General features: G+C 46.1%; 1 protein-coding gene across 11 annotated transcripts in view; it reads right to left on the reverse strand.

Moving 5' to 3' along the window:
* Positions 1-4,055: 4,055 nt before the first annotated feature.
* Positions 4,056-25,718, reverse strand: part of REPS1 (RALBP1 associated Eps domain containing 1) — a 1,025,500-nt gene continuing 1,003,837 nt past the window's right edge. For all 11 annotated transcript variants that reach the window (XM_078649357.1, XM_078649363.1, XM_078649362.1 and 8 more), the window contains one exon: positions 4,056-5,384. In XM_078649357.1, coding sequence (XP_078505483.1) covers positions 5,316-5,384 — 69 coding nt within the window. In that variant the 3' untranslated portion in view covers positions 4,056-5,315. The remainder of the gene's footprint in view (positions 5,385-25,718) is intronic.

The following is a 25,718-nucleotide window of genomic DNA, read 5'->3' on the forward strand; positions in this document are numbered from 1 at the left end:
AGATGCGTTATCTGCTCCACCCATGCAAGGACGTCCTGTGTAGCCAGCCAAAAGTCCAATCTGGACCAGCTTCTATTTGCAGCGTTTATGTGCGTGGCAACCTGTTCCCCCGGGTGTAGTAGCCGCCACAGGTCGCTGACATGTAAGTTAGACATTGCGTCCAGCAGCATTTCCCTCGCCTTGGTATGTTGCTCAGGTGTGTGTGTCGCTCTGTCGAGCCCGTCTCCGAGTGTCACGTTAAAGTCCCCCCCCCAAATGACATTGTCCGCTTGTATATCCGCTACAGTGTGCCATAACCGTTCAAAAAAACCCGCATCGTCCACATTCGGACCATATACATTCACAAGGGCTAGTTTCTGGTGCCTCGTCTCGCCTGCCACTATAACATATCGCCCTCCTGTGTCAGTGTACGTGTCTTTAATTTTGAAGTGTGTACCTTTCTTGATCAAGATACTGACGCCTCGGGAGTACGTCGAGTAATATGCGCCTGTGGCGGATTCCGCCCATTTTGAGCCCAGCCTGGATGTGGAATTGGGTGCCATGTGTGTTTCTTGTAGAAATGCCACATCTACCTGAAGTCTGTCAAAGTATGCAAACATCTGCCATTTCTTTTTCGGATTTCCCAGCCCCCTGACATTCCATGTGATGAAATTTAGTGTGTCAGAGCGTGTCATTAGTACGTGGTCAGGTGAAATCGTGCGTCGCGTGATCTATGTGGCCACCTGTGAAACAGCTCATTTTCAGCATACATAATACAGGCAATAAAAGAGGTCGCAATGCTTCTCAGACACAGTGCAAACATATTAACTCTACCCAGCTTCCCCAACCCCCCACCTCCCACTTTAGCGCCCAAACTTTGCCAAAGCCATTCCCCCCCAAACTTCAGAACTGTGATTAAACTTGTCGTGGGGAACACCCTCTTGGGGGTGCCGCGTGAAGCACACATCTCCACCCACATAGTGGATGTGGACGAGTGCGATTTCCAGATAATGATAGCGTCAATAATCATCCCCTAGGCCCCTCATCCCGCTCCCAATCCCCCGCAAGAAGAACATGATCAGTGTCATTCCCTCCATGTCCCTCCGAGGTTTCAATACCCATGCAGGCAGTGTCACACACCCTCGTAGTTAGTGTCTCAGGGTATCGCAGTGATAGAGCAGTCAGTACAGCCAGCCGGCCGCATGTCTTTAATCAGGTGAGACCCAGAGCACGTGTCCGGGTTCTGCAACAACACTCCCCAAGTGTACTCACTGCGATATTGCCGATGGCGTCTCCCTTCCATAGTTCGTCAGCAGCGACAACATCAGTCCCGTGGATCTCATCGTGCGGATGCACTTTGTCAGAAGTGTCCGTCGCCCGCTGCCAGTGTCGAGAAAGTACTCCAATGTCGCGGACATGGCATCCATTTTGTCATCAGTCGTTGTCGCTCATTCTGGCCGCAGTCTCCTGAGTCTTCCGACGTTTGGTGAGGTTCTTGACGTAATCCTGCGCGGCCTGAACCGTCGTGAGAACCACCGGCTTGCCATCCGTTAGGATTTTAAGTTTTGCTGGGTACAGCATCGCGTATCCAATGTCCAGCTCCCGAAGTTTCTTCTTCACTGGAGCAAACTCCTTCCTTGCCTGCTGCACCGCCATGGTGTGGTCTGGATAGAACTCCAGCGAGTTGCCCTGGTGGGTAATGGCGCCTTTTTCCCTCGCCATACGTAGTACGGCGTCCCTGTCCCTGTAGTTGAGCATTCGGGCGATGATTATCCGAGGCGTAGCCCCCGGTTTTGGAGTGGGGGCCAGGGAACGATGAGCCCGTTCGACCAGGAAGACGTCAGAGAAGCTTTCAGCCCCGAAGATATCCTTCAGCATGTTCTCCACGTACGTCTCCATCCTGCCCGTGTTGGTGGATTCCGGCAGGCCCGAGATGCGTACGTTGTTGCGGCGGGACCTCGCTTCTTGGTCCTCCACCTTCGCCTTCAGGGTTTCCAGGGTCTTTTCAATGGCGCTGTGTGTTTTCGCCAAGTCTCTGGAGTGGTCCTCCACCGAGGAGATCCTCTGCTCCGCCTCCACCAGCCTCTCGCCGTGATTTTCCAGCTTGTTTGACAACGAGTCCACCCTCGCCATGACGCTGTCCATTTTGTTATTCATATCATGCAAGCTCTGCTGGATAGCCCGTAGTACTGCCTCCATGCCGGCGCCGTCCCCCAGAACCTGGTCCCCGTCAGTGTCCTGAGCAGCTCCCGTTTTCGCAGTTTGCTTTTTCGCCTCGAAAGGCAGTTTCGTTTGCTGTCTATCGGGCTTCCCCATGGAGCCCGCGGGTGCGGCTGGGCTAGCGACTGTCGGGCTCGTTGGGGCTGCCGGTTTGGTCGTTGTCCGTGTGCGTCGCAATTTCGCTCCAGCCTTCCCCTGTGTTGGGGATCTATTCATTTGAACGGCTCACTTGCTGGCGCAGTAGAACGGGGAGCCTGCAGTATCTGGGGCAGAGTCACCAATCTTGCGCTTCACCGCCGCCGCCATTTTGGTCGCCGTGGAACGCACAGTGCATGTTCCAAGATCTGGTCATTGTATAGGCACTTCGTATCTGATTTACGCCGGCACCCGTTTCTCACTGTCTGTGCGCCGGGATGGGGAGAGTCCTGTGGTCATCTGAGGGCGGCAGCGTTCGGTTTCAGCTGTGATCGTCACGACCGCGCGCCGCCATCTTGACCAGCCTTCCAGCGCCGGGAGGTTTTTCGCAGATTCCTTCGGCGTGCTGCATGATTGCTGGCCGGCGTCAACGCATTGCGGAGTCGGATCGTTTAGCCGTCCATTCCGCTGTTTTTTGCGGGAATCAGAGTGGATTTGGGGCCAAGGGGTCCGTGGAAACGCACCCGTCCGGCGGAGCTGACTTAGCAGTCAGCCATTCCGCAGTGCGCCCTCTAGCCGACTGACTGTGAAAGTTAATTATTATGTGGAAGTTGCACGAAGCCACGTGAATGGAGCCATGTGATTGTGCATTAGTGGGGCAAGGCCCCAGCGCCCACTATGGATGCACCGCTGCTGATAGAAGGACTCTGAGGAGGAACAAAAAGTGATGGCACATGATAGACAAGATTTAAAAATCAACTTGATGGATGCTGTATAAAGCGCGGGGAAGAGCAGAAGGGGTTTTTCTGTTTTAATATTATTAGAGAACCAAAACTTAAAGAAAATATTGTTTTTTAAAACATCATACAAGATGGTTTCAGACATGCCCTTCACCAGCTTTGGGGGCCAGTGACTGTAAAGCATGTATCAATAACCACGGGTGTTATCCACTTTAAGAAATTACGTAGTCATCATGAAGAAGTGAACAAAAAAGGTTCAGCCACTGTACAATCTTGTGCAATTGTGGATCCATGGAGTGAAGGATCACAGGGAACAGTCTGGTGCAGAGGTGGTATGCAAGTAAGGGGTTTACAACAAAAACTGCAGTGCGTTTCACTTTTCATTGGGGAAAGTAAATAATAAATACCACGAATCATTAGCTTGAAGTAGGTTCCCAACTTATAATTTACAGATAACTACAAATAATTAAGAGAGGCATTAAGGAAATATAACCGGTCAATCTATATTGTTTTCATTGCATACAAACATGCATTATTCCTTGAGAGCGCTAATCTGTGTTTAACTGTTTAAGTATAGATACTAGCCTGTTTTTTTGAATAATACAGAGGGTCATGAAACTTGTTTCACATACCTTAAGTAAAAGATTCAGAAAGCAGAAATCTGCTCTAATGGAAAATGTCTGTAAAACTACTTCATGTTACATGGTTAACCTAAGACAAATTAAATCACATGAATAAGCTGCATGGTTAATTTATAAATAATTAAGGTCATTGCAGGAAGACAAGATGATGCAAACGACTAGTAGGAAACCTGTTGAAAAATATTATCCGTCAAGTACAGTTAATACATTCCGGCTAGCCGATGGGATTCTCTAAAATGAGAAAAAGAGGATTTTGTTAAATAGAAAATGAAGAATTTCAGCTGGAAAGTGAGATAGTTAAACAACAGCTCAAGAAAAAATAAATCACCTGAAAACTCCATAAAAGTTAAAATATTGTGCTGTTTTATTGGTGTAAAAATCAAACACTTGCTAGTTCTGACACTGCTGAGATACATCCATGCTGTATAACATCTATGATCCCCACAGCCAGAATAAGCTATTAAATAGATTCTCTGCTGTTAGTCAGCAATTAATGCAAATTTACATATGCGATCAAAAGGTGTTTATCATACAATATACAACAAAATCCTAATACAGTACATCAACCTGAATAGCAGGATACACTCAGGGAGCTCTTTGTTAAAAGTGAAGCTTGCCTATATGCCAGAAAAATAAGGCCTGGAGACAAGTCGATGAAGGTAACCCAGAAATCGCAAGTACTAACGGCTCTTGTTGTGTGCATACAATGAATATTCCTGGCGCTACTAATGTATACTGCATATCAACATAATCTGTGGTAGACTAAAAAAGGATGGCTGTGAGCAATTAAATAAAATGTAAGTGAGAAGCATGCAGATACATGCAGCGGCCTGGAAGCAAAAGTGCAATTGAGGCTGAAGGTGGTTGATGAACATATTCCTTTAAACTTTTACCTAGGGAACTTTAAGATCCGCTTGGTGCTACATTTCTACTGCAGTTTGTGTGGATGTCGTGACTGTAATGGGGCAAAGTAAATAAAGAAGGCTATAGTAGTGCCAGACTATGAAATGTGGAAAGTAGATGACTGGCAAGTTCAGATGATATGGAAATCACATGGAAATAAAGTTAAAAAGGAAAAAAACTGCTTTCCTTTTTATAATGTTGCCAGTTTATACTCATTAACTACAGAAGATCACAGTTTCTTCTGGCTGAGATTCCATGTATAGGATAAAAACAGAACAACTGTTCCAAAGATGGCATATGTAGTATGACTGCATGCTCATGTGGTTTAATCGACTGACTATATTTTCCCCTCAAAGAAAGCTCCTGTGTGTGTTTGGCATAAATCGCAAAGGCCAAATGTACCCAATTCCAGTTAATAGTTTTGGCCACTCAAGATGGCAAGCTCACAAAAAGGGATCTGAATGAGTATTTTTCTTTTTAAAAAGTGCTAATGTTGATAACGTCATTTACATAATATTTATATATAATCATTTGTATTGAAAACTGTACTTAAAATGGCATAGGTGTTGGGGTTGAAATAACCGCAAAATGCCATTTTAAACTGAGTGCATGGAAGTTTGGCGTGGTCTAAAGAATGCGTTTGGACTCCTTCAAGGTCCCACTTTTAAAAAATGTTCACAGTTAACAGGCAAATGGCTTAAAGGTGTGAGAATGGCCGCAGCTGCTCCAGTTGAACTTCAAGGGAGATTCTTTCTTCGAGAACATCCTGAAAAGAGACAACAGAATGGGTATTTTTAATAGAGTAAAAACAACGATCCATGCAACAATTGGGTCTGTCAACTGATTATCAAGTAGAGTAACTTAATTAGGCTAAGCAGTGTTTAAATAATCACTTTTCTTTGTTTTTCCAGTTTAAAATTTATGGGATGAAAAAAGGTCCGCGTGTGAAAGAGCATTAGAAAACAAAGTAATGGCCCATACAAACCGTTTACTTAAAAAGTTAGACAGAATTTAAAACACACACACACACAATATTTTTGTTTGTATAGCGCACAATCTGCCAATGATTGGACATTACAGAACTGTCGGTAGCCCGCTCATCACTTTCCAAATGGTTCTGAGACTTCCATCGCACACGAGAGTCTGATTTGGTTTGTAGAGGTGAATGTTCAGTAGGATGAATGGATATTATTATTTAAAAGGCTGACCAAAGCTCTAGTAAATCACTTATAACAATTGGCCAACGACACACACGCCCATTCATTGCCTGGCAGATGTATATCTGTGGTAGGGTAGCTGGTGGGAGCAAATGTTGTTGGGTGTTTTACGAATTGCATATTTAGGTTGTTAAATGTACAGTCCGAGTTGTGTCTTAATGAGTTCTGTGGCAGGATAGTGTCTACCGTCTTTGTAGATAATGCTGTGAGCTTGGTGATACCCAATTATTTAGGTTACGATTTGGATGTGTGCATAATATTTTGGCTAATGTGTACTGTGGGTTGTTATGCAGTTGATTGCTGAACTTCAGAATAGAAGTGACCATAATCTGCATCTGGTCCCCCCCAAAAGTGCCGAAACCTTTAGATCACGTGAATTTCAGAGGGTTTTTTTCTGCGACCCTTGGTTAGCTCCCACGTATCAGAAATAAACACCACCTCCAGTAAACACAAAGGCATTAGTACGCATGTGCTTTAAAATGCAAGGAAATAATTCTTAATACCACGGGAAGTCCATAGAAGCACATGAAGCAACCACCTAGTGACTGCTTCAATATTTTGATCATACTTACCAGTGCCGGAGAGCAGCACTGTCTTGAGAGAATCTGGACGCCAGGCATAAATCAGCCAGGAGTAAAATAAAAGTCTGTATCATTCAAAAATCCTTCGCCTGAAGGAGGAAATACTGGGAACTAGCTCATTTTACAGTCGCATTATTGTGTTAATCTATACGGAGCTAAGAATACCCAATAATGGCAAGCAGAGAGCAATAATATGCCCGTATCTGGGTCAGTCTCGCCCCGCCTCCAGGGAGGCATGGAGCCCTCAACCGGCTAGCAGGAGGAGGCGTGAAAGTTGGAATCTCTGCGTAGTGAAGTCGGAGGATGCCGCGACTTCGACCACCTGCATTGAGACTCGCAGCGGGATGACAAACAGCTCCTGGACTGGGCCCGCGAACTGACCGTGCAGAGACTACGATAGCCGTGCCGATTGGCTCTTCATCCAACGTTGCCACAGCGGTCAAAGCAGATGACAGTAGTCACATCCTCAGAGTTATGGTGTTCTCCCAAGCACCACATACAAAAACAGAAAAAAGCACACAGTTTTAACGATAAAAACATCAAAGTAATCCTAAAATGGCCTGAGGTAACCGCCGCTCCAGATCCACGTTGTAAGTGCGGAAAAGAAGAAACGGACATCAGCACGTCAGGAAGCAGCTGATATGGACTCTGGTGACAGAGTCGCAGGACGCCCTCTACCGGCACGCAGGAGTACTGCTAAAAAAAAAAAAAATCTGTATCCAGTCTGGCACCTAGGGAGAATTCTAGGGTAAGGAATCTGCGGCTAGAAGTCTCTTTCAGACCGAGCAAGGCGTAATCAGATTACACTTCAACACAAGAACTAGAGTACGAGATTGCTTTTCAGCAGAGGAAAAGATGGATGATTCCTTCAAAAATGCAGGCTATTTTAGGATGAAAAAACTTGGATAGTGAGGGGCGAACATCAAATAAAATCTGAAGATCTCTTACTTGAAAAATCCCATGTGACGAGTTTGAGGATCCGTTAATCTCGATGTCATATTATGCAGTGTGAGCTGATTGAACCTGCTTCTTGTAGTAAAAGCTGCATAATATTGTAGCTTATCTTCAACAGAAAAAAAAGAGTAGAGCCAAGCTCTCTCCAATGTTTGTTGTTGGAAATTGAAAGTTCAGAGGTGCAACAGAGGATGAGAACGTTTTAAACTAGCTACATGTTTTTTTTTAAATAGAATTAACAGATCACAGTCAAAGCAGCTTCACTGACTATTTATAAACAGCACTTTCAACATCCCAGTCTGCCAGAGGCGGAGGTTCATGCTAGAGGTAGAAGTGGGAGGTTTCACCTAAGACTGCAGAGTAGGATGGAACAAGACAGCCCGATTATCTATTCATGGGTAATCTATCCATGGGTAAAACAAGAGGAATGCACATGATAATATGATCAAAGTTAGAAAACTATGAATCACGTAAATGTTCAGCTTGATGGGTGGGATTAAAGACACTGAGCTAGTGCAAGAATGGAACAAAAAGAAAAACTCAGCCCCCTCAGGGTGAAAGGGACTGTCAATCCAGACACTGATGTCCCCTACAATTAGCAAATTGGAAATTTGAGCTGCAACGGAAGAAAACAAGTCACAGAGGGAAACACAATTATTTGTACCGCCCACAGGGAGGTAAGAAAGACATGTTCTAGATAGGGAAAGGGAGAAAGACACTTTACAGAGCTAAAGCTAAGCAAGAGTAGATTATGTTACTGTCTAGAGTGTAATAGCTACGGGGTTGCGAAAAATCAATACCACACCTCCACCTGGGCGCACTTAGCAATCAACATGTAGGGTATTTCTAAACGCATGGAATGGTGACTGCCAAACTGGGACCAGAAGACTTATCTAACCAGGTTTCTGTAACAAACAAGTCAAAATTGTGGTCTCATACCACCTTTATGGTGGAGAAGCAAATGCATACTGAGTAGACAACAGGAGAGCCCCGAAAGTAGAAGCCTACTCATCACAAGAGTAACTCGTATTACAGACGTCCATATGCTCTGGATGTCTGATATTACAAGAAGGGTCCCAAACTTTGGGAGCAGACACTGAAGGAAGCAGACCTGATTTAGAATTAAGACTTGGAGCTACAGCTTGCAGTAGGTCATTCAGGAGGGATTTAAGATAGCCTAATTTGCCTAGTGCCCTGACAGATGGGCATCCCTTTGGGGCACCTTCAACAAGTTGGCGATGCAATTTCCTAAGACACCTAGAAAGGAGGAGGCCCAGAATCACGCCACAGTCCCAAACTGAAGAACTAGCGTGCTAATACTAGCATTTCCCTAAATGGTGAAAAATGTATTAGAGAGGAAGGTGCACATCAGAATGCTGCGACAGTCACTTTACACCCACCAAGGACTCAAGCCAAAACACAAGAAACGAAGTGAGGATTAATTTACTATATTACACAAGGAAACATCAGCAAGACCGGATTAGTAATTAGAAAAACACTAACACGCTTTTATGAGCACATAAACAGCAACCGACAAGCAGCCTGACAGCAATACAGTGAGAGAATGTAATAGAAGTAATATGCTGCACCAGATCCTAGCTGACACGTGTCCCATGTGCACACCACCACTGTGAACTGAAGAACTAGTGTGCTAACCGTAGGCCTCCCAAGATGAGAGCAAATTATTGGGGTGTGGGGGAGCAGGGAAAATTAGGAAGCTATGTGAGATAGTGACATCCACATGTGTTTTCTCCTTGTGTGTGCTGGTACAAAAGGCCATGCCTTTCTGTTAAAAAGCAGAGATTAGCACCACCATCCAGGATTGTATTTGAAGGAATTTGGCTGATATTAGCAGAGTGTTCATGGAAGTCATTGGTGCTTACACGAGGCTGCATTAAACCTAACTCAAGTAAGCAAGTCGGATGTTAGACTTCTCAATTAGCAGGCCTGAGGCAGTTTGCACCTTCGGCTGCATAGCCAAAGTGTGATGTTTTCATATTATTCACGTTTCTAATGTTTGCTTGTGCTAATGTCATGCTACATATATATTTTCTGCACTAGACTATTGTATAATAAAGCTCTGTACATACAAGACTACATAAGTGTACTAACTCAAGGGGCCTATATATTTATTCTGCTTGGCCTCCGACAGGTTTGACTGCGTCTTGATCCTTGAGCGACCTGTGATACAGTGCTTGAGAGGGCCAGTGAGATCCCTGTCAGAGTGCTCACAGACTATAACTGAAGGTTCTGTGGGCCAAAATAGATCTGCGGGGTTTGAGCAAAATATTGACCTGCATCAATCTGTTCCGGTAATCTGTGATCAAAGATGCTTGATCATCTCAAACATTCAAAGAACCATACCTTCAAACAAAGCCATTTGAATTCCCTGAGAAAAATGTAATAAGAGGGAAGGTAAGGCTGATGGAGTGTACTATAGCACAACACCTCAAAAATACATTAAATTCACCAGTTAAGGCACTCTCTTTACCTAGGCTCCTTACCCAAGCCATACTCACCTAACCTTATAAAACAAACAGCATTTTGAATAAACATCAACACTGAAAAGTCATGAACATTTACAATGAAAACCTTTAACAATACAATCCAACATAAAAAGGTACTGTCACACTTTGGTATTTAAAGAGCATGTCAGAACATTCCATTACACTTCAAGCCTTTAACTATAAACCTAACACTAATGTCATCTATCTCACTTCAACAGTTTTCTTTCAGGGAATTGTAATGTTTTCCCCAAATTCGTTTTATTGTGATTTTAGTAATAGCGTACATCAAGGGGTCTACAACCTTGTACTATAGTGAGAGCTACTGCCTAATATAGAGATGTGATCAATGTGCGCAGAGGCCAAATAACCTAAACATTTCACGTAGAATGACACGTTCCAGCTACAGGGAGCATACAGAATTAAGGGCACAAGAGCTGGATTGCCTAAGGTTTACATCTGGAGTCCCTGAGGATCCATTTGGCCATTTGCTCTGGATACAGTTAAAGGGACAAATAGAGAAAGAGAGACAGAACATAGGAGAAAAAAGAAAGGAAGAGAGAAAGAGAAAAGGTTAAAGAATGATAAAAAAGCAAGAAAGAAGGGAAAATAAATAAGAAAGAGGGGAAAATAATAAAGAAAGAAGCTAAGAAAGACATGTAAAGAAAGAACAAAATAAGCAAAGTCGTGATTGACTGTCCGTGGTCTTCGATTTTTAATTTTGGGACAATTTCTTTGAATTTCTCTTTTTCTCTCTATATGGGGCTTTTTAAATTCACTTCTTTGATCAACGTCTTTGCAGGATGTAATCAAACTAGTTGAAGACTGAAAAAATAAATTGTCTTTGTATATATTATTTGTATGAATTACGAATTTAAATTATATTTTGTATTTAACTTCTGAGTTGACTAGATTAAATTAATAGGCTAATGATTTATGATATTTATTGTTTTGGTACCTATGTACCACTGAAACCATCAAGAAGTTCCGGTGGGCACGGTTGATTCTTTTTAGGCTTCGAGTTTCTGTATTTTTAAAGTTGCACCCCTCTTCTTGATGCACACATTCTTTGCTATGCAGCAATTAGACTGTGGACAGGCCCTGCATTTAACTTCTTGTACTGACAACCCCTGATGTGCATAGTCTTTGGTTTGTCCATGCTACACAAAAAACATAATCGGCATCTGTGGACACATACTGGACAAGCAACTCCCTGTAAGTATTCAGAGGCCATCTACCTTCGAAATGATAGACTAGGAGTTACTGTTGGAGAAACTGGTGAATAAGCTGGGACTAATGTGAATGTTATCGTTTTGGAGGGGTGGTCATGAAAGTTCCATGTAGGAGCATTAGTCAGTCACCATCAGCCATAGATCTGCAATGTCCCACAGGGCTCAGTCTGGATTTTCTTCTTCTCAATGCCTATATGCTTCATAATGACATCAGGGAACACAACCTTGACTTTTAAATGTATGTTGAGGGCATATATTTACATTTGGCCATTGTCAATCCTACTACAGCTAGACCACTAAAGAGTAGAGTAGCTGAAGGAGAGAAGATGGCCTAATTTAGTTTGCAACTGCCACAAGTTCTTTGGGTGGTTGAATATAAGTAGGATCTAAGAGAGCCCATAACTAAAACCCTTCCAAGCTCAGGATCAGAGTCTTCCCTTCTACCACTTGACAAAGTGGAAGTACAAGATTAAGAACAACAGTGCTTCCCACGTGGTGGTGAAGAACTTGTGTGAATATTATTATTTTGCGCAGGTAAATTGCCAAATTTATGAAATGTAAAACTACAAACTCAGTGTTTTGAAGAACGTCTGCCTTTCCTAGAAGCACCTTTACTGAGAGCAATAATGTTGTGCAGATTGGTTTATTGAACTGCTATAGATGCTATGCTGTTAGCTTGTTTAGTGAAAAAGACGTCAATGTATAAAACCTTAGCGCTCAAGCTCATTTGCAGGCAGTGATGCTGATAAGTAATTTCTAGTACTTAGAACAAGCTCACACAGTTCAGGATCTCTGCACGGCTCTCTCTACGCTTTTACTTATTCAATATTGATGAACAAATAAAAGAGGATATATATTTAACAAGTGTATAAAGAAGACTTCCAGAATTAAGAACAATGTCGAAATGGATCCACAGAAATCCAGGGATCTTTAATCTTGGGTAAACTCTTTTCCAGCCTCCAATCCACTTGCCTTTGAATTCATTAATAAATAAAAATAATGAAAACTGACAAAATCCAGCATCCAAAGAATATAATTCCATAATTCGAAGGGCAAACAACCTATAATCATAATTTAAAAAAACAAAGTCATGGATCCCATTGTATCTGGACACCCTACACTACCCTAAAGCCTTGCTTCGCTCACCTCAGTTCCTAGCCCACGCCACTGTGCTCATCCTTTAGCTAGTTCTAGCCATGCGCTGCATTAAGACCAACAGTCACTGTAGAAGCTACTCTAATGGCATTTCTGATGTTGATGCATATCAATTATTTCATTCGAGATAGCATCTGTAACTTATGTGAGACCATGTGCGGTGTGGAGCATTGTAAAAGGGATAAATACCTTTTCAGCTCACCATTATTGTTGAATTTTGTTTTTTAGGTTTTGCCTCATAATCATTCTTTTAAATAGAAGTTCTTTGCAGAATTTATAGGTTTTATTTAATAATATACAATATTTTCTCTTCTGAACAAATAACCGTAGTTTCTCTTATATTTTCAGTGTGTTGTTAATAACAATATTAAACAACCCATAAACAGATACTTACAAATTACTTTTCACTTGTATACTAAACACATAATATATTTCAAATGAAAATAAACGTTACAAATCCAAATTTTATCAAAATACTAAAAAAGACAACCATCTGGGACACCCATCAAAAACTTCAGAACGAGTGAAACTAAACACTTGTAAGACAAATGTCCAGATCGCTTAAAATATATTCATAACATTGTATTTCAAAAGATATTTGCTACCTTGAAGTCTCTTCTCCGATCAGCTAACCAGATCAGATGTTAACATTTGGAGCAGATTCATACAGTGTTAAATAACCATACGGCGAGTAATTAGCAAACTTCTTAAGGGAAACTAGGTTTTAATTGACTATGTTAACACCATCAGCGTCTGTAACACCATTTTATTTTTAGGGATCTTGGACAGCAAAATCATGTTAAACTCACAAAGACAGGCAAACTATTTATTAGACCCACATGGCATGATTGCAGTTTCTTACTATTCCAACAAATGTTGCCTGGCCCGTTACATGATTTGAGTCCAATACATTCTCAGGTACATCTTTTGATGCAAGTAAAGTAGATGGATACCAACTGTCATTTCTGTTGTGACGTTATGGAACTTCCGCCTTGAAGTATTTAATTTTTTTCATAATTTTCATTTCGAGCAGCACGTTTCAGATTTTGAGAGAGATTGTAAGCACATTAGATTGAGTTTTGAGAACTATCGCTCCTCAACAAAATACTTTGATCAGAAATCAGTTTCTGTGCAAATTGTTGATTTCTTATTTTTAAATACTCCAGTGTATCCCGAAATCACCTGTATCTAGCCTGTTCTATTCAGGTTGTTCATACTCAATTTTTAGTTTTTAAAAAGAATCATATCCTCCTCCCACACGTTTGATGCATAAAATACTGCGCTAAGTCAAGGCATCCCTAATTATTTTCCTCCTAATAACCTTTGCTTGTGACTTATTCCATAAAAATGCCGCTACATGTTTACCCCAAAACCTTAAGTACGTTTGACCCCTAACTTTATGAAATTTTGTTGCCAAAGCTAAAGTAGATGGCTTCGTGAAAAATCCCTCTGTTTTCCCATCCAGGCCTTTCAAGATCTTCAATCCTAAATCCATTGCTAGTCCGATTCCCTGCTGCAGCCTAGTAATAATTTCTGAAGTTAAACATGATCCTACCTCTTTTATCAAGCAAAGTTTATATCTGTTTTTAATGATCTACCTTGGCCACTGGTCAAACTAAGAACCCACTGAACACGTCGTGTCACATGGATGTGACTGCTAGCTAGCTCCAGATGAATGTCCCATGTGAATTACTTTATTGCCATGTCTTCTTCACAGAGCTCCTGTGCCCCATGAACAGTTCACATGCTTTGCACAGTGGGGTATTGGCTCTTGGCATGACCTTCGACCATGACCTGAACCCAGAACCAGCATCCCTACAGACCACTGTGCAAGACTTTTGTCCTTGTGCAGGGTGGCTCTACAATCAGCCTCTAGCCTTTAGAAAGGGTTGATGAACCCCAGTCCTTCACCTGGCCCCAGAATCTGCCTAACACATGGTTCAGCCAAAAGCCAAGCGCAGCAGAAGTTTGAGATATAGAGTTGGATGCAGGGCCATTTGTGAACAGAAAAAAATTAAAACAATGAAGACAAGGTTGAATACACCCTACTTTTAGCCTATGTGGGTGGCTTTGACAATAACATTTTCCTTATATCTAATCAGCATTGTGGTTCAGCTACAGGCATATTTTGCTTTGTGCAGACCTTCTGTAGCCAATCCTGTAAAATCTACATAAAATGGACTTTGGCTCCGCCCAGGAGTATAACTTATTCAACTAATGTTAAAGGCTGTTTGGTGCATATTCACCCTCCAAAGGAATGCCAGTGCTGAAATGAATGAGAGACTAGTTTACAGTTAAAAAATGACACTTAACCATCACACTGTCACATTCAGTTCTTTGCCTCATAGACAAACAGCTACAAACATTAATACCATTACAGCGAATACAAATAAATACAATCACCACCAAAACACACATTACAAACAATACTACTACCGGAGTACCAACCATACAACCTACAATGCAACTAAACCAACTGCTGTCACCACCAATATCACCACAAACAGCACACCATGAATACAACCTCCAATACCACAATCATCGACAAGATTGACAAGCTGGGACACACAGAAGAAGAAGGCAATTGAGTGATAAGGACAACCAATGGTAAGCAATGGGCGTGCTTCAAACCCCTCTTTATTTTTGGTAGGCCACAATATGCCTCGTAACAGATAGATTTGTCTTCCAACAATAACCCTGCGAGCGGGTATGAGGCACTGGTTGGCTCTGCGTAATGTTGGTGTTCGCCGGTAGTGACGTCCGTGTCAACTATATACGCGCCACCTCATCGTGCTGACATCAGTTACTTTTCATGCCTTTCCACACTAGAAACGTGGAGCAATGAAGAATACTGTATTGGGGTTTTTAATATCTGGGGTCCTGAAAGGGAACAACCTTGACTCTAGAAACTAGGCCGCAGTGGATGGGTGGGTGGGTCTGTAAGGAAACTGCAGCTAGATATTGACTCTACCAGACAAGGCGTTACCGAAGGTAAGTAACTTGTCCATCTGATAGAGACATCTAGCTGCAGGTTCCTTACCTTTGAATAGATACCCAAGTAATACTACATTGTTTTTGAGTCCAGACGGTGGGGTCGCTCTTCTTCTTTAGAGGGATGCGGAGGAACGGAGAAAATGAGCACGGTGACAGATTGTCCCAAATGGAAGGATTTTACCCCTTTCGGTAGGAAAGAGGCCCTAGTGCGAAGCACTAATTAGTCCGGGAATATCGTCAGAAAAGGAGGTTTGGACGAGACAGCCTGCAGCTCGTTCACTCTCCTGGCAGATGTAATTGCCACTAAAAGGTTGTTTGTATTGTGAGCAACCAGAGGGGGCAATTATACAGAGGCTCGAAAGGAGCACACATAAGAAAGGTGAGAACCAAATTAAATTCATAATTAAGGGGGAGACTTATGCACAGGCCTTTAAGGAATCTATGTACAATGGGTGACTTAAATAAGGAGGGTTGGTCTGGCAGCCTCAGGAAAGCACCCTATCACAAAGAGGAGCTCAGAGGGAAAGAAAAGGACAGTGTTGCCCTCCACTCAAAGACCATCAACAATCAATAAACACTGTCCATTTGACGTAAAAAATGTGTCAGTATATTTTGTAACAGACCAGTCACATGTTCATGATCTCTGTTACACTCCCCTATCCACTGGCTTCTCTACGGGGGTATTTACTGCAGTACGTCCAAACTTATTTTTATAAAGTTAAAAAGAAAGAAACCATATTGGCCAGCAACTCCTGACAATCACATAGAACAAAACTGTCTGAAACCTTAATCAATACAGAGAATCCACCACATAGGATTGACAGCAGAGAGATTTCTGCAAAAAATGTGTGAAGAACGGAATGACACCTCACGGGAACACCACCCTCGGGGCAACTGGCATGTAATCACCAGACTGGGCCCCTTTCTCATCACTGGTCGTCATTCAGTTCAAAAGAAAAAGAAAGAATGTGTCCAAACAAAAACCAAATAGTGAAAAAGAAAGTGGTAGCAGATGCAATCTGCTTGTGACAAATAAATGTGCTTAAAATCAACAGGCACACCTCTCCACAATTTTTATTCCTAGATACTAGGTGTGAACTATTGAGTTAAAAAGGCTGGTAGCTACCATCGCACACCATTACCTATCGCCAACATGTTTCTCTGCCTCAATATATTTGGCAGATTCGTCAGGGCTGCACACCTTGTTGCCACACCACTGTTGGACACTATGTTCTATGTCAACCTCAGGCAACCCACTGCAATCATACTGGCCGTGGCGGCACCAGAGCATCAAATATTACTCCAGAGATGAATTTCTCTTGCTATGGTCACTGCGATTGTAATCATCAATCGTATGTCTCCTTCGGCAGAAGAACACAATGCGCTCTGGCTCACGTGATTGTGATTGTCAGGAGTTGCTGGCCAATATGGTTTCTTTCTTTTTAACTTTATAAAAAAAGATTGGACGTACTGCAGTAAATACCCCCGTAGAGAAGACAGTGGATAGGGGAGTGTAACAGAGATCATGAACATGTGACTGGTCTGTTACAAAATATACTGACACATTTTTTACGTCCAAAGGACAGTGTTTATTGATTGTTGATCGCCTCAGGAAAGCAGACATATACCCTTTCAGGATAGAAAGAGCAGAGCCCAGGTGGGCAAGAGACAAAATAAACAATAAACATCAGAAAGGGAAGCAGAGAGAGGATTTCTCTGTACAATATACTACACATTTTTTCCACCTGCAGACATATACCGTCTTAGTGGAGGGGCGCCTGGCTGTCAGAATAACATTACAAACTTTGTGAGAAAGGTCAAAAGCTGTCAACTGCCACTGCTCAATCTCCACACAAGAAGGCGCAGAGTTGAGAAGTTCAGGTGGGGTACCCTCCACTGCTGCTGTGACAGAAGATCCTCCCAAAGGGGAAGCCTAATCAGAGCATCGATGCTCATTTGCAGAATCTCGGCTACCAGTCTCTCTGTTACCAGTCTAGAGCCACAAGATTGACATGGGCCTGGTCGTTCCTGATCTTCTTGAGAACTCTGGGCAGGAGTTGTATGGGCGGAAAGGCATACAGGAGGCCTGAGCTCCACTTGAGACAAAAAGCGTCTCCGAGAGAAAACCGTCTTGGAAAATCCAACGTGCAAAACGGCAGACATTGCATGTTTTCTGCGGAGGCGAGCAAAGCTAACCAAGGATCTCCCACTGGTGGAAGAGACCTTGCCCCACCTCTGGATGGAGATGCCACTTGTAATCCGCTAGTCCTCAGTGGCTGAGTTCGTCTGCCTTGGCGTTCAGAGAACCTGCCAGGTGTTGAACCACCAGGGATTTGCCCTGCTGTTCCAGCCTTGTCCTGACACACCGGGTCTCTTGATAAAGAGTCAACAACCTTACTTCGCCCAGTTTGTTGCAGTTCCACATGGTGGTGGCGCGGTCTGTGAACATTGGAACTAGCCTTCCTTTGATGGAGGGCCGACAGGCTTGAAATGCCAATCGGATCACTTAGACATCAAGCATGTTGATGTGGAGTTCAGATTCCACGTGAGTCCTCTGATCTCCAACTCTGCCACATGGCAGCTCCATCCCAGAAGTGACGAATCTGTCACTACTGTGAGATCTGGGAGGGTATGCCTCTGACCCAATCGCGATTCGGAAGTCACCACTGCAGGTCTCTTACAGTTCCCTCCAAGATCTGGTCCATGTCGGAGAGATTTCCCTGATGCTGCAACTCTAGGTTCTGCTGCAACTTTAGGTTCCACTGCAGAACCCGCATATGCCGACTGGCATGTTTCACTAGAAGGATGCAGGAGGACATGAGGCCCAGCAGCCTGAGTTTTTAAAACTGAAACCCGGATAGAGGCTGAAACATTGGTATCATAGCCTGAATATCCTGGACTCGCTGCCCAGAATAGGCCTGAAACTGCACAGTGTCCAGAACAGCTCCGATGACAGGAAGTGTCTGAGAGGGAGTCAGGTGCGACTTTGGCACGTTGATAGTGAACCCCAACGAATGCAGGTGGTCCGCCATAGTCTGAAGGTGGGAGACAGCCTGGGGCGAGCCCGCCTTCAATAGCCAGTCATCAAGATAGGGAAAGACTGGTGCCCTCCATCTCCGCAGATGAGCTGGGACAAGCGGCATCACCTTGGTGAACACCCAAGATGCGCTGGTATGACCAAAAGAGAGCACTGTGAACTGAAAGTGCTTATGGCTCAAAATGAACTGCAGGTAACGCCTGTAGGTAGGGAGAACGGGGATGTGACAATATCCGTACTGCAAGTCCATCCATGGTCCAGGGCAGACAAGGCCTGCGTCAATGTGAGCATCTTGAATTTCTCCTTTTTGAGGAAGTAGTTGAGGGCCCACAGGTCTGTGATAGGACAAAGGCCCTTGTCCTTTATCCGGACTAGAAAGTAGCAGGAATAGCAATCACAGCCTACTTCGGGCGCCAGAACTCCCTCTATGGCTCCCTTGGCCAAGAGACTCATGACTTCTTCCTGGATCACAAATAGATGATCCTCCTTCAGCCAATGGAAGGATGAAGGCATGGAAGGAGGAGTGGTGTACAATGGGAGGGAGTAGCTTCATCGGATAATCTGGAGAACCCACCTATTTAAAGTGATGCACTAGTGGTGGAGGTGATGGCGGAGCCTGCCACCAACTGGTCGCCCATGGTCTGGAAAGGCAAGACTAGGAAGGCTTGGAGGTAGAAGCTGCTGAGGTGATGGTGGCTTGACCTGACCTCTGGATACCTGACTTATGGGGTCCGAACGAACCGCAGCCTCGTTCACACAGGGGTAATGGAACTTGCGTGGCACAGGTATGGCTGGCGCAGTTGGACCAGGTTCTCAGAAGGACACCCGTGAGGGCTTCATTAAAAAAGAGCAAAGGTTCCGAAGAAGTAGCTCCTGGCTGTAGCACCTCAGTCAAAATGTTAGTCTTGACCTCCACTGAGGGTAGCTGAAGACCAAGGACATCAGCCACCCCATAGACCATCATTGTGTAAGATGCTCCTTCCTCTGTAGCCATGGTGGGGGGAGAAAGGATGCAGTTATCTGGAGAGGTATAAGGGCGCTGGCTTCACCTAACTCCTCATACCAGTCCATTTCCTAATAAGGCTGGTCTTCTAAAGGGTCCAGCGACACCTCCCATTCTTCTCCCAATCCTTGCCCTCAAGAACAGGCATAAGAAGTGACCTGGGCCCTATTTGGCATGTCGACGCTGGAATTGATGTCGGTCAACGCGGTACCGGCTCTGGGCCAATGGGAATGAGTACAGGGCTGGCGTCGCCGGTAGACATCAGGAGAATAGGTGTTGGGAAAGATTGCAATGGCACGACTGGTGCCCTGGTGCGAAGCACCACCTTGTCCTGAAAGATTATAAGATAAGGCAGCGAGCTGGATAACTCTAACTCACTCACCCTCAGGGCCGACGTAATCGCCACTAAGAAGGCTGTTTTGATGGTCAACAGATGGAGGGGACAATTGTGCAAAGGCTCAAAAGGAGCGCACATCAAATACTTGAGGACCAAATTAAGGTCCCATTGTGGCATAATCAAGAGCGTGGGTAGACACAAGTGAACCAGCCCTTTTAGAAATCTATTTACAATAGGAGATTTAAAGAGAGAAGGTTGGTCTGGCAGCCACAAAAAAGCAGACAGAGCAGAAAGGTAACCCTTGAGAGTTCCCAAAGCAGAGCCCTGCTGAGCAAGGGTCAGAATGAATAAAAGTATAGTAGCAAGAGGAGCAGAAAGAGGGTGAATAGACCTTTCTTTACAGTATAATACAAACTTCTGCCAACGGCAGGCGTATACCGGCTTAGTGGAGGGCCGCCAGAGTAGCATTACAGACTTTGGGAGGAAGGTCAAAAGCCATCAAATGCCGCCGCTCAATCTCCACGCATGGAGGCGCAGAGTTGACAGGTTCGGGTGGAGAACCCTACCCTGTGGCTGTGACAGGAGACCCTCGGAGGATCGACACTCATGCTCAGAAGCTCTGGATACCAGACTCTCCTTGTGCAGTCCGGCGCCACAAGTATGACTTGGGCCCGATCACTCCTGATCATCTTCAGAACGTTGGGCAGGAGTGGTATGGGCAGAAAGGCGTACAACAGACCTGAGCTCCACTCGCGACGTCGAGCAATAGCTGCCTTGGAAACTCCTGCGCGCAGTACTGCAGACATTGCGCGTTCTCTTCGGAGGCGAACAAATCAACCAAGGTTCTACCCACTCCTCCTCCTTTGCGCCACCTTTGACTGGCTATGCCATTCGTGAGCCACTAGGCATCAACGACAGATAGTCTCCCCTGGCGTTCAGAGAATTTGCCTGGTGTTGAACCAGAGTGGTTTTCCTGATGCTGTGCCCATTGGAACTTTCAGTCCCACTGCAGAGCCCGCATACGCCATCTCGCATGTCTTACCAACAGGATGCAGGAGGCCATGAGGCCCAACAGCCTCAGAGTCAACCTCACCGAAATCCAGGATAGAGGCTGAAATATCGGAATCATAACCTGAATATCCTGGACTCGCTGCTCGGGAGGATAAGACCAGAACAGCTCAGATGAAGGGGAGCGTCTGAGAAAGAGTCAGGTGTGACTTTGGCACGTTTATAGAGAACCCCAGAGAATGCAGGAGGTCCCCCATAGTCTGAAGGTGGGAGACTACTGCCTGGGGCGAGGACGTCTTCAACAGTCAGTCGTTGAGGTAGGGGGAAGACTGAAACCCCTAACCTGGCTAGATGAGCCGCAACCACCGCCATCACCTTGGTGAACACCCGAGGGGCACTGGTAAGGCCGAAGGGGAGCACAGTAAACTGAAAATGCTCGTGGCTTACCTTGAACCATAGGTAACGCCTGTGGCCCGGCTGGATGGGAATGTGAAAATAGGCATCCTGCAGGTCCAGTGCTTCCAATCCAGTCTCCTTGGTCTAAGGCAGACAAGACTTAAGCCAATGTGAGCATGTTGAATTTCTCCTTTTTGAAAAAGAGACGGACTGTCCGAAGATCCAAAATGGGCCGAAGACCCTTGTTCTTCTTCGGAATAAGAAAGTAGCGGGAATAACAGCTACTGCCTACTTCTGAAACTGGTACGCTTTCTATAGCTCCTTTGGCCAAAAGATCCGTAACTTCCTCTTGGAGCAGTTTTAAGTGCTCCTCCGCCAGCCGTTTCTGACTTGGCAGAATAGTAGGAGGAAAAGAAAGGAAAGGAAGAGAATAGCCCTCCTGGGCGATCTGCAAGACCCACTTGTCAGTTGTTATCGATCTCCAGCGAGGGATATGAGGAAATCTCCCACCCACTGGAGTAGTGTGGTCCTGCAGAATCAGCCTAGGAGAGCTTGGAGTCTGCGGTTGCTGGGGGCAGTATGGCTGACGACTTCGGATCTCCATTCCGAGGACGGAATGTACCGCGTCCACATCCCCACACGGCTTGGGAAGTCTGTGCGAGACGGTGGCTACGATAGGGCGGATGTCTCTGGAAACGCCTTCCGCTGGCGCGAAAGGAAGACTGGCCACGAGAAGTGGAGGAGAGGCCCAAGGATCTGGCCGTAGCTCGAGAGTCCTTAAACCTGACCAGGGCAGAGTCTGCCTTTTCCCCAAAAAGGTGGGTTCCATCAAAGGGCATGTCCATCAAATTGGCTTGGACATCCCCCGAGAAGCCAGTTGTACAAAGCCAGGCATGGCGCCTCAAGGCCACTGTCGATGAAATGGACCTGCCCTGCGAACCGGTCGTATCCAAACCACACCAAATGGTGAATTCTGCTGCATCTCTCCCGTCCTGGACAGCCTAGGAGAGCACAGCCCGGGCCTCCTCTGGGACTTGTGGCAGCACTTGCGCTGCTGTCTCCCAAAGAGAGTGGGAGAAATGACCCAATAAGCATGCAGTATTCACCGACTGCAATGCCAGACTGGAGGAAGAAAACAAATTCTTCCCTAAAGAGTCCAGTCTCTTGGATTCCCTATCCGGAGGGGCAGAAGGTAATGCCTGCACCACCAAACTTTCTGGGGTGAGTCAAGTCAAGTCAAGTAAAAATTTGTATAGCGCACTACTCACCCAGAGGGTCTCAAGGCGCTTGGGGGAGAGGGGTTCGCTACTGATCAAACAGCCAAGTTTTGAGTTGTTTTCTGAAGGAGAGGTGGTTCTGTGTGAGACGGAGGTGAGTGGGGAGGGAGTTCCAGGTTTTGGCCGCTAAGTAGGAGAATGTTCTTCCTCCCATGGTGGTTCTTCGGATGCGTGGAATACCGGCGAGTGCTTGGTTGGACGATCGTGGTTGGCGGGTGGGGGTGTAAAAGGTCAGGCGAGTGTTGAGGTATTTGGGTCCTAGGTCGTGGAGGGCCTTGTGTGCGTGAGTGAGAGGACGGAACGTTATTCTCTTGTTGACGGGGAGCCAGTGAAGGTCTCTCAGGTGGCCAGGTATGTGATTGTGGCGGGGTATGTCTAGGATGAGTCGAGCGGAGGCGTTTTGAATGCGTTGAAGTCTCTTCTGCAATTTGGCTGTGGTTCCGGTGTAGAGGGTGTTTCCGTAGTCCAGTCGGCTTGTGACCAGTGCTTGGGTGACCATCTTCCTTGTTTCGGTTGGGATACATCGGAAGATTTTTCGGAGCATACGTAGGATGTTAAAGCATGACGATGAGACGGCGTTGATCTGTCTGGTCATCGAGAGGGCGGAGTCTAGGATGAATCCCAGGTAGCGAGCATGGTCTGTTGGTTTGGGTGCGCTTCCTAGGGCCAATGGCCACCATGAGTCGTCCCATGCAGAGGGGGATGATCCTAGGATGAGGACTTCCGTCTTGTCTGAATTCAGTTTTAGGCGGCTGTTCTTCATCCACTCGGCTACGTCCTTCATTCCTTCGTGTAGGTTGGTTTTGGCGGTGTCTGGGTCTTTAGTGAGGGAGAGGATCAGCTGTGTGTTGTCAGCGTATGAGATGATATTGAGGTTGTGCTGGCGAGCGATGGTTCCGAGGGGGCTCATGTAGAAGTTGAAGAGGGTAGGACTGAGCGATGATCCTTGTGGTACGCCGCAGATGACTTCGGTGGCCTCTGATCTGAAAGGGGGGAGGCGGACTCTTTGGGTTCTTCCAGCGAGGAACGAGATGATCCAATCCAAAGCCTTATCTTGTATCCCGACGTTGCTGAGGCGTTGTACCAGTGTGCGGTGGCAGACCGTGTCAAATGCTGCGGAGAGGTCCAGGAGAATGAGGGCAACTGTTTCCCCGTTGTCGAGTAGTGACCGGATGTCGTCTGTGGCTGCGATGAGGGCGGTCTCGGTGCTGTGGTTGGCTCGGAAGCCGGACTGTGAGGGGTCGAGGGAGCCGTTAGACTCGAGGAAGGCGGTGAGCTGACAGTTGACGGTCTTCTCTATGACTTTGGCGGAGAATGGGAGGAGTGAGATGGGGCGGTAGTTTTTAAGTTTGGTGGGGTCTGCAGTGGGTTTCTTCAGGAGGGCACTGAGTTCGGCGTGTTTCCAGCTTTCCGGGAAGGTAGCGGTGTTGAGGGAGCAGTTGATGATATCCCGGAGTTGGGGTGCGATGATGGAGTCGGCTTTGTTGAAGATGTGGTGGGGGCATGGGTCGGTTGGAGATCCGGAGTGGATTGAGTTCATCAAGCGGATGGTGTCTTCGGTGCTAATCGGGTTCCAGGCGCGAAGGGTGGTGGAGGGGGGCTTCAGTTCGGTGGTGACGGGAGTGGTCTGGTCGCCGAAGCTGTTATGTATGTCAGCGATCTTGCTGTGGAAGAACGAGGCTAGAGAGTCGCAGAGGTCTTGAGAGGGAGTGATGTCATTAGTGTCGGTGTTGGGGTTGGTGAGCTCTTTGACAATGCTAAAGAGTTCCTTGCTGTTGTGGGCGTTGTTGTCTAGTCGATCTTCGAATGCGGTTTTCCTGGTGGAGCGGATCAGTTGGTGGTGTTTGCGGGTTGCGTCCTTGAGGGCGGTCATGTTGTCTGTGGTTGGGTTTTTTCGCCAGGCTTTCTCGAGGGTGCGGCAGTTCTTTTTGGAGTTCTTGAGGTCGTCGTTGAACCAGGAGGCTTTTTAGTTCCCTGGTTTGTTGTGATGGTTTTTCAAGGGTGCTAATTCGTCGGCGCAGTGGGTGATCCACTGTGCGAGATTGATGGCTGCTTGATTTGGGTCTGTTGATATGGTGGGAAGATTTTGTTTCAGAGATGTGGTGAGCTGGTCGGTGGTAACTTTGTTCCAGTTTCTGCGGGGAGCTTGTTGTGGTTGGTGGTGGGTCGTGGTCTTTTTGAAGCTGAAGTGGACGCAGCTGTGATCTGTCCAGTGGAGTCCTGTGGCGTGATTAAAGGAGATGTGCTTGCTGGAGGAGAAGATTGAGTCAAGCGTGTGACCGGCTAGGTGGGTGGGGGTACTCACCAGTTGTTTGAGTCCGAGATTGGTGAGATTGTCCAGCAGGGTGGTGGTGTTGTTGTCGTTGTTATTCTCTAGGTGGAAGTTGAGGTCTCCAAGGAGAATGTAGTCTTTGGAGGGGAGGGCGTGTGGGCTGATAAAGTCAGCGATGTCTTCACTGAATTGTGTGCGGGGTCCAGGGGGTCTGTAAATGAGGGTGCCTCTGAGTGTGGTCTTGGGGTCGGTGTGTTTTTAGAAGTGGAGGTGTTTGGTGGCTATGAGGGTGTCTTCGGAGCCGGTCGAGATGCGAATGGTGTTCTTGTGGACGATGGCGATGCCTCCTCCTGTTTGGTTGATACGGTCTCTTCGGATGATCTTGTAACCATCCGGGATGGCTATGGCAATGTCGGGCGCTGATGAGGCGTTCATCCAGGTTTCCGTAAGGAAGGCGACGTCCGGCGATGTGGTGTCGAGTAAGTTCCATAGTTCAATGGCGTGTCTGTGGACTGAGCGGGTGTTGAGCAGGATGCACTTTAGGTGGTTGTTTTCGGAGCTCTGTTTTGCGTTTGTGGGTGTAGTGTGGGTCTTTATGCAGGCGAACTTGCAGGATTGGCAGGTGAAGGGTCCATGGGTATGTCCTGGGGCGGCTTGGTGGCAGTCGTGGAGGCGGCCGGGGTTGAGTGTAGTGAGGGTTGCGGCGTCGTAGGTACGGTGGGAGGGATGGTCTTTGCGGGATTCAGGGGTTCTGGCGCTGGGCGCAGGCCGGGCGTAGACGGGCTTACCTTTGGCGGCATAGGGCGCATCCGCTGCGCGTGAATGCTGCGCGTAAGTGCATCTGTCATAAGTGGAGAGTGGAGGGGGGCGGAGGGAGGGAGGAGCAGCTGGGAGGCGGGAGCGGGGTGGTGAGTGGGGAGGGGAGCGCTGAAGCTGGAGGGAGCGGGGGTGGGGCCGGAGCAGCAGGGATCGAGGAAGAATCCAAACACAAACAAATGGAGGCACAGTAAATAAATACAGGGGCACGGAGGCAGGGAGACAATCTAAATATGCGGCACAATCAGCACAGGGCACGGAGGCACAAATACGGGCTAAAAAGCAGGATAATCAACACAGGGGCACGGAGTCATGGT

The sequence above is a fragment of the Lissotriton helveticus genome, chromosome 6 (genome assembly GCF_964261635.1).
Source record: "Lissotriton helveticus chromosome 6, aLisHel1.1, whole genome shotgun sequence".
Taxonomy (NCBI): Eukaryota; Metazoa; Chordata; class Amphibia; order Caudata; family Salamandridae; genus Lissotriton; species Lissotriton helveticus.